The 9568-nt window shown below is 44.4% G+C and overlaps 1 protein-coding gene and 2 pseudogenes across 2 annotated transcripts in view; 1 reads left to right on the top strand and 2 right to left on the bottom strand.

The window, feature by feature from the left end:
• Positions 1-5075: 5075 nt before the first annotated feature.
• LOC116076217 lies at positions 5076-5558 on the bottom strand (annotated as a pseudogene).
• Positions 5559-6604: 1046 nt separating this feature from the next.
• Positions 6605-7204, top strand: LOC116076520 (annotated as a pseudogene).
• Positions 7205-8642: 1438 nt separating this feature from the next.
• Positions 8643-9568, bottom strand: part of Spic (Spi-C transcription factor) — a 6821-nt gene continuing 5895 nt past the window's right edge. For both annotated transcript variants that reach the window (XM_031350146.1, XM_031350145.1), the window contains one exon: positions 8643-9381. In XM_031350146.1, coding sequence (XP_031206006.1) covers positions 8975-9381 — 407 coding nt within the window. In that variant the 3' untranslated portion in view covers positions 8643-8974. The remainder of the gene's footprint in view (positions 9382-9568) is intronic.

A 9568-nucleotide genomic window follows, 5' to 3' on the forward strand; every position in this document is an offset into this window, starting at 1 on the left:
GGGTTTCTCTGTATAGCCCTGGCTATCCTGGATCTCACTCTGTAGACCAGGCTGGCCTCAAACTCAGAGATCCACCTGCCTCTTCCTCCCAATTGCTGGGATTAAAGGCATGTGCCACTACTGCCCAGCTGAGATTAAGAAATTAGGAAAATGAATGAAACTGGAAAATATTACACTGAGTGAGGTAATCCAGACCCTGAAAGCCAATTACTTTCTGAGTGAATTTTCCTAATTTCACTTTTTTTTGTTTGTTTGTTATTTGCTTTTTCACAACAGGTTTCTCTGTATAACAGCCCTGGCTGCCCTGGAACTTGATCTGTAGACTAGGCTGGCCTTGAAATCCAGAGATCCACCTGCTTCTGCCTCCCAAGCACAGGAATTAAAGGTGTGTGCCACCATGCCAACCTCTTAATCTCAGCCATGAGTTAGTAGACGGAGAACGGAGCTACCATCCTGTGAGTTGTTGGTCAAGAAGCTCACCCCCACCCCCAAACAATACAGGCTTGTGCCATTGCTCTCAGGTGCCCAACAGAACAATAAGACTATTACTGAAGACACCACTGTAGCAGGTGTTGGTTTTGGGATAGAAAAATCAAGCTAGAACTGAGCTGCGAACGTCTTCCTAGCTGGTTAACTTTTATAGTGCTAAAAGTACCATGCAAATTGCTAGGAGAGAAAAATCATCAACTGTCTTACCCTATTCTGGACCCTACATTCTAAAATACTGACTTTTCAGATACTGGTGCAATAGTGGTGCGGCTGCCCTAGACCTAACCAATTACTTCCTGAGTGAATTTGAGTTCTATTCCACAGGAAGAGGTTCATGCCTGATACTGCAAACCTGGTCAAAAGCCCATGGTTTGGGAAGTCATAGGCCATAGGAAATCGTTTTTTTATTTACCAATAAGAAACGTACTATTGGTTTTGCTAAGTGGATATGCCATACCGCCTTCTAAATTTTTTGTTTTGTTTGTTTTTATGTTTTTAGAGACAGGGTTTCTCTGCATAGTCCTGGAACTTAATATGTAGATCAAACTGGCCTCAAACTTAGAGATCCACTTGCCTCTGCTTCCCAAATGCTGGAATCAAAAGCACATGACCCGGAACTTGCTTTGTGCCTGCACTTTCCTGCCTCTGCCTCCTGAGTGCTGAGATTAAAGTCATGTGCCACCATACATGGCACTAAATATTATTTGTTTGTTTGTTGTTGTTGTTTGTTTTTTTGAGACAGGGTTTCTCTGTGTAGCCCTGGCTGACCTGGAACTCACTCTGAAGCCCAGGCTGGCCTCAAACTCAGAAATCCACCTGCCTCTGCCTCCCAAGTGCTGGGATTAAAGGCATGTGCCACCACTACCCAGCAATTTTTATACCTATAGATTAATGCTGCTCTCAACCTCAGTCAGTTAAGCGTCTTCTTGCAGTGGACAGCTGTAGCAGTAATTTTTATATATAAATCCCAGTGGTGGGTTCACTACCTACCTCAATGCTTAATGTTCCCGAATAAAAGACACACACACAGCCTTTATATTTTGATATGCCTTAAACAGTACAACAGCTCAGCTACTTCCTAACCTCCATGAGGTTAATCCACCTCCCGTCAATAATCTCTAGTTATTACTTACTAAATTTTATATTCTACCTTGGCTGCCCTGGACCTAAAGGGCTGCCCAACTGGGCTACACTCTCTCAGTTTCTTCACATGTGGGCTATGTCTCCCTGTCTACCACTCTTCTCAGGCATCGTGTCTCCCCTCTTCTCCACCTTTCCTGGCATGGCTGAAAGTCCTGCCTCTGTCTGTCCTGCCCAGCCATTAGCTGCAGACAGCAGTTACTGCAGAGTGAGCAAAGTGCGGAGAATAAGTGACCCTTGAGTGCTCATGCCTACGCAGAACATTTGCTTTTTTTAGTTCCTCTTCTCTTCTCTGTCTCTCCCTACCTGCAAGGGTCAGGAGACATCGTGGTATAAAGGGAGCAGAAGGAATGCAAGAACCGGGGGATGAGGAAGAGTTCTGTGAAATTCCATCCTTTGGAGATGACATGGCTGTTGTACTCATGTACTCATGGCAGTTGAGACGACCTGCACAAGATCTGTATAAGACTGAGTCCTTCAGCATTCCAGCTTGGATGGAGACGAGGCTGATGAGCCTGTGACCCCTTGATAAGGAGGTATTGGTAGTTCATGCTTTGTGGAGACTGCCATTTTTCTTCAGTATTGCAGCCATTCATAAGTTGTCCATTGTCCAGTAAATAACCCATACCCATGTTCATGCAAACAACCCAAATTCAGCTCAGTGGGCCATTAAACAAAAAAGGAAGGAGGCCTTGCTAGGAAGAAGAGTTCAAGTCGGAGTGGGAAGGTATCTCAGTTAGGGTTCCCATTGCTGTGAAGAGACACCATGACCACAGCGATTCTTAGAAAGGAAAACATTTAACTGGAGCTGGCTGACATGTTTAGAGGTTTAATCCATTGTCATCAATGGTAGGAAGCATAGCAGCATGCAGGCAGACATGGTGCTGGAGAGGTAGCTGAGAGTTCTACATCTGCATTGGCAGGCAACAGGAAGAGAGAGTGACATTGGGCCTGGCTTGAGCACTTGAAACATCAAAGCCCACCCTCCAGTGACATACTTCCTCCAATGAGGTCATACTTCCTATTTGTACCACTACCTATGAGTCCATGCGGGCCATTTTTATTCAAATCACCATAGAATGTGATTAAAGAAAAAGAAAAAAAAGCCAGGCAATGGTGGCTCACACCTTTAATACCAGCACTTGGGAGGCAGAGGCAGGCGGATTTCTGAGTTCGAGGTCAACCTGGCCTACAGAGTGAGTTCCAGGACAGCCAGGGCTACACAGAGAAACCCTGTCTCGGAAAAAAAGCAAAAAAAAAAAAAAAAAAAAAAAAAAAAAAAAAAAAGAGGGAGGGTTAGTGGGAGGTGAATATGATCAAAACACATTATATACAGCTGTGAAATTGTCAAAGAAGCATTTTTAAAGAGTAAGCTTATTTGCATAACAAACAATTGCTTTAAAATTAATTTCTTTATGAGTTGCCTTGGGGTTTTTATTGCTTTGAAGAGAATGACTACAAGAACCATGACTACATCAACTTTTTTATGACTTACTTATTATATACATGTCAGTACACTGTAGCTGTCTTCAGACACACCAGAAGAGGGTATCTGGTCATATTACATACAGATGGTTGTGAGCCACCATGTGGTTGCTGGGAACTGAACTCAGGACCTCTGAAAGAGTCACAAGTGCTCTTAACCAATGAGGCATCTCTCCAACCTACATCAACTCTTATAAAGGAGAACGTTTAATTGGGACTGGCTTACAGTTCAGAGGTTTAGTTCATTATCATCATGACAGGAAAGCATGGCTGCATGTAGACAGTCATGGTGCTGGAGACTGTGAACCACACTGGGCATAGCTTGAACACAGGAGACCCCAAAGCCTACCCCCAAAGTGATACACCTCTTCCAAGGCCAGTTGTGAGCAAACGCAGCCATGGACAAAGGAGACCAGTGAATTTCCTGCAGAGCTCCTGGTGGTTGGAAAGCAGCTCAGTGGGAGCTCCTGGTGGTTGGAAAGCAGCTCAGTGGGTGCTTCAGGGGCCGTCCCTCCGGGCATGAGTGATTAACTTCCACAGAAGCACGAACAGTTTTGAAATGCTTGTAAATACACCGGACAGCCAAAGGGCTGGACCGTGGTGTTCTGATTGCCTCCCTGACGTCCGCCCTTTCTCCTTTCAGGCAGTATCTGCTTTTCCTGCTCCTCTCCCGGAGAGTGACTTTTCCCTTCCTCAGAAGGGGCTCCTAGCATGCCTGTTCTCTGAAGCTTGAGGAGACATTCTAGGGGATTCTGGAAAGTTTCCTTATGGACACACACACACAGAGTCAGGGATTTCCATGCACCTAGTGCCTTAGGTGCGCTGTAACAATGATTCTCACTCAGTGGGTCATGACCCTTGCAATCACATGTCAGATATCTTGCATATCTGATATCTACGTCACGATCCATAACAGTGATGAAGTAGCAAGGACATAATTTTATGGTTGGGGGGTCACCACAACAGAGGGACTGTATTACAGGGCTGAAGCATTAGGAAGGGTGAGGACCACTGCTCTACAACCCGATCTGAAGATGGTTCAGAAAGGTTAGAAAACATCCCTCCTTTATGATAACACAGATGAATTTATGAAGCCAAACGGGAGGTAAAAAGTAAATCATTTCCTCCTAGGGTTCCTTATGCCATGTGGAAAATAAGCCAGAGCTTTCTATTCTAATTGCCCATATTCAGGTTCCTTCCTCAGTGTATCGTTTGCTGGTTTCTAATCTTTTATCAGCTCGAGAGATTAAAAAACAAAAGCAACACAAAACAAACAAAAAAAAAAAAAAAAAAAAAAAAAAAAAAAAAAAAAAAAAAGCTTCGTTCGCAGTGGGTTGAAGAGCGGGGCAACAGCGCCTCCCTGTGGCTAAGTGGTAGTATAGTAAACAACGACCCCTACTACACCCGTACCTTCGAGATTGAACTGCAAAATGATTTATGGTAGTTGGGATCTTCAGAAGGTTATTATATCGGCACCATTTTCCTTAGACCACTATTTCCGGGGGGTCACAGGCCATGATTGGAAGTGTAGAGAAAGCACAGGCAAAAGATAGCCAGGAAAGCCTGTATGTGCACTTAATTACTGTCTGTCTGGAGTGGCCAGTTTGGGAGTAACTATCATATTCCCATTGCATCAAATACCATTCTTTTGTTTTGAGAACCTTTAAAATGTCTATCCTAAAATATACAAAGCGTTTCTCTTTTCAAGATTTATTATTATGTTTGTGTACGTGCACATATGTCTTTTTGAGGGTATGCTCTGTGTGTGCATGTCAACAGAGGCCAGAGGAGAGTATCCAATCCCCTGCAGTTGAAGTTACAGGCAGGTGTGAGATGTGTGGGTGCTAAGAAACAAATTGTTATTAATAATATTAATAATAATTATGTGTTATGTATTATCATCATTATTATTATCATTATTATTATTTTGCAGTCTGGGTCCTTTACTTCTTTTTTGTACATTAGGCCATGAAGGCATATGGAATGGGCTCCAACAGCTCATGCTCTTTTCCATTAGTCCTTACAAAGTGTGCTTCTCTGGGTGGCGCAGGGTGGTGCTTCAGCTGAACCCAGGTCCCCTTCTCTTTGGCTTCCTTTTTCTTCTGATTGTTCTCCTTCACCTGCTTCAGGAAGCTGTCTCTGCTCTTTGAGTGCTTGATGTGCTCAATCTGCACATTGATCCTCTTGGCCAGAATCTTGCCCTTAACTTGCTTGTTTACAATGATGCCCATGGCGAGCTGGGTGACATTGTAGACTCTTCCAGTGTTGCTGTGGTAACATTTATGGAACATTCCTTTTTGGATAGTGCCCGTTCCCCTGATGTCTATAATATCACCCTTCTTGTAGATCCGCGTGTATGTGGCCAAAGGAACAACTCCATGTTTGCTAAAAGGCCTAGAGAACATACACCAGGTGCCTCTCCTCTTTCCCTTTGTGTTGGTCATTTTGGCTGGAAGAAGGCTGCTGTGGCCAAACGAGAAACAAATTCTTGGGGCTAAATAATAATAATAATAATAATAATAATAATAATAATAATAAATTTTTGTTTGTTTGTTTTCTTTTTTTGTTTGTTTGTTTTTTTTCAAGACAGGGTTTCTCTGTATAGCCCTGGCTGTCCTGGAACTCACTCTGTAGACCAGGATGGCCTCGAACTCAGAAATCCGCCTGCCTCTGCCTCCCAAGTGCTGGGATTAAAGGCGTGCGCCACCACCTCCCGGTCTATAAATAAATCTTTAAAAAAAAAAAAAGTAGGAGGTTGGTCAAGCAAAGAAGCAATGCTTTCTCTTCAGATTTCCATTTGGAGGAGGATCTTCACACCTACCTGCCTCGCCCCACCCCCACCCCAGTTAATCCTCCCTAGAAATGCCCTCTGGGCATATCTAGTTGATTCCAGATTAAATCAACATGACAATATCAACCATTCCATTTGGGTGTAGCTGTGCACACCCTAAATCCCAGCTTTTGGGAGGCAAGGGCAGGAGGATCTGAGTTAAGATGCCAGTCTGTTCTAGTGAATGCAGGGACAGACCTACTTAGAGAGGCCCTGTCTCAGGGCATCACTTGGTTATTACTGGTTATATTTACTACACCATAGCCTTCCATTTCTTCTCCCTCCTACTGTTGCTCTTTCTCTGCCTTAGTAGTCCCTTCTCTGCCTCCATGTCTGTCCTGTCTTAACACTGACTAGCATTCCACTCTGGGTGCGTGTTTATACTTGTATATGCCAACGCAATGGTTACGGGAAGGCAGACATCTCTTTGACGTACTGATTTCAGCAGCTTTGGAATCAATACCCAAGAGCAGGATTGCCAGATCATCTATGGTGTTCTATCTTTTTAGATTTATGGGGGGAAATTTCCACTTTTTCCCATGCCTGTACTAATTTGTGTCAACAGCATCTAAGTTCCCTGTTCTTCAGATCCTCAAGTTAAAACTAATGCAAAATAAATGGGGGCAGAGCGCAGTCAGGCCAAGCCCTGGGGCCCAACACATGCTGCTGCTGCCCTTAGGCGCACACGCTGCCGCCCTGGCTCCAGAGCTGCGCAGAGGAGCGTGCAGGCTAGCCAGAGCCAAGGCCCGGAACCAGCCGGCCTGCATCCCAGAGGCGGCCGCGCAGCCAGGGGCCGGTGCACGCACGGCCCAGGTGGCCGCCTTGGCTGACAGCGGCCCCACGTGGGGTGCAGAGTTGGCTACCCAGGTCCCCGGACCAGCCAGTGGCAGCACTGGGCCCGTAGTCTACTTCCAGAGACCCCTTCGGGCCAGCAGGTGACGGCCCAGGAGGTGCGGATAAAGATGGACCAGTGAGAAGGCAAGGGAAGGTCACCATCAAGTCGAACCCCAAGCAGCTATGGAAGTGCCTCAACCTGGAAGAGTGGATTTTAGAATAGCTCATTGGACTCTAAGACTGCCAGGAGGAGGAGATCCTAGAGTTCGAGATAGATGTGAATGGACCGAGGGAAGTGATGACACCCAGGCCGCTAGAGTCAAGGAGCTGTTAGTTGACTGTCACAAACCCACTGAGGTCTTCATCTCTGGCCTGCTGGACAAGATCCGGGGTATGCAGCAGAAGCTGAACACACCCCAGAAGTAGAATTAAATAAATATTGGGTGCTCTCGTGCACACATACAGTGTGTTATTATCTTATCAAGATGAAATCTCACAGTAGCCTAGTAGAATACTTAACAATTGAAAGCATTATTAATAGAAGATTAAATAGATAAATGGAAAGATCTCTGTTGTCTGTCAACTTTCTCTGAATTGAAATATTCCCTTCAGGTTGGAGGCTTATTAGGATTCAGGAGTAAAAGATACTTAGAAGCCTCAAGAAGCAAAAACTTCAAGCTTATAAGAGTCACAAGACCCCTCTGAAAGGATAACAGTTGCTGAAAGAGGCAACTAAGCTACCTGCATGCCATATAGGGAGTTCCATGGATATAGCTCTCAGAAGTTAGCACTCTTTTCAGTGATGCAACTACCTTTGAGTCACCCTTACTTGCTAGCTTACTTTACACAGTTCAGGGTCCAGCCTAGGGAATGGGCTGGGTAAAGTTACAATCAAGACAACTCCCACATTGAAATGCTCACAAGCCAACCTGATCTACATAATTCCTCAAGTGAGACCCTCTTCCCAGGTGATTCTAGGTTGTGTCAAATTGATGTTAAACCTTTCTGCCTCAGCCTCCCAAAGAGCTGGAATGAATTGTAGGCCTAGGTCGAGCTCAGCTCTCTAGGAAATCCTTAATATGATCTAGTTGTTGACAGTTAAAACTAACACATCCCAGTAGCAAAAAAGGATCTTTATCTTGTATCTAAGAATCAACTCAAAATAGATCATTTAAGACCTAAAACTAGCCAGTCCTGGTGACTCAGGTGACAGAGGCAGGTGGATCACTTTATTCAAGGCCAGTTGATGAGATCTACGGAGAAACCCAATCTCAGAAAAAAAACAAAAACAGATAAACAACCCTCTACAGATAAACCTACTAGAATAGGAAAAATTTCCTGATGGTGGGTTGAACAGAAATTTGTCAATATGGCCCCAAAACACAAACACATGCCTTTAATACCAGTGCTTGAAGAAGATCTGTGAGTTCCATCTAAGCCAACCAGGGCTACAAAGTAAGATCGTGTCTCCAAAACAAAATATTCATGTCTAGAGTCAGAAAAATGCAAATTAGCACAAGGATGACACAGATTTGGGAAGGGTTATATTTAAAAGAAAAAAAAAGAAAAATGTAAATTAAAGCCACAGTGATCACCTAACATTATTAGATTAAGCCAGGAACATAAATTTTGGTACAACCTCTGTATTGCCACACACGTTGAGTGACTTTTCCTCTGAGTGCTTATTTTGAATTGTAAGCCTGGTATGGTGGCACACACTTGTCATTTCATCAGTTCAAGGACAGGCTAGGCTACACCTTTAATGAAAGCATCAACAAACAAAATCATCCTATCAAATCATCCACACTCATATAATCCAGACAAAAGTGTTTGCATAGCAAGAGACAGTCTACAAACGCTTTCAGTTGCTTCAAATTCAATTGTTTATTTCAATTTATAAAATTACTAAGTGGCCTTGTGCTTGTCTCCCACACATTTTTCTGAAAAGACATTCTGGCTCTCGGATGTTCTTGGATACCTGATCCATGCTCACTAAAGCCTGTTTATTACAAATAGCAAGGCATCTGCAGGAATTGTAAGCATCCTTCTGCAACATCTAAGTTTCCTCGAACACCAATATGTGGCAAGCACTACCTGAAAAGTCGTCAGGACAAGAACACGTTCGGTGTGCAGAGTTTTTGCCTTATTGGTATGGAATCCAAAAATGCTTTGGAAAAAAATTCTGAAGTTCCGGGGTCAGCTCTGGTAACTGGCGTGAGCATAGTGATTTGCATTCCAGTGGTTTAAGCTGAGATAGCCCTGGTCAGGCTGGCCACATTGAGGGTAGAAGAGGTCTTTTCCCAGGAAGTGAGATGGGGCAAGTCTCTGGAGAACAGCCTCGCTGAACTGGTAGGTCAGCTTTCTCCGGATTTTTGTGATCTCCCCAGTTCTGGCATAGTTCCTCAGGGCTCTGGCCATCTTCTGGTAAGTCATGGGTTTCCGGTTGCCTTTTCTTTTCCCCCAGAGTTCAGCGAGAGTTTCTTTGTTTTTTGATATAAACTGAAAGATGCCTTTCGTTTTGTCCACCCACTGAATACAAGACACCATCTCCGAATTGCACAGGGATTCGAAAAGGTATTCAAATAGCCGGAGCTTCCTCCTGCCTGTGAGGATGGGGGGGGGGGGGAGAAGAAAATATCAACTCCTTTGTGGATTTCCTAGGAGATCCCCTGGAATGACTTCCTGAGCCCCAGAAATGGAACGCTACACGGAGCCTGCTTCCTCTCACTCACTGACTTAGGGACGCAGGCCAGAAAGACCCATGGGTCTCTTATAGTTTACACTAGACCT

This window comes from Mastomys coucha, unplaced genomic scaffold (genome assembly GCF_008632895.1).
Source record: "Mastomys coucha isolate ucsf_1 unplaced genomic scaffold, UCSF_Mcou_1 pScaffold4, whole genome shotgun sequence".
Taxonomy (NCBI): Eukaryota; Metazoa; Chordata; class Mammalia; order Rodentia; family Muridae; genus Mastomys; species Mastomys coucha.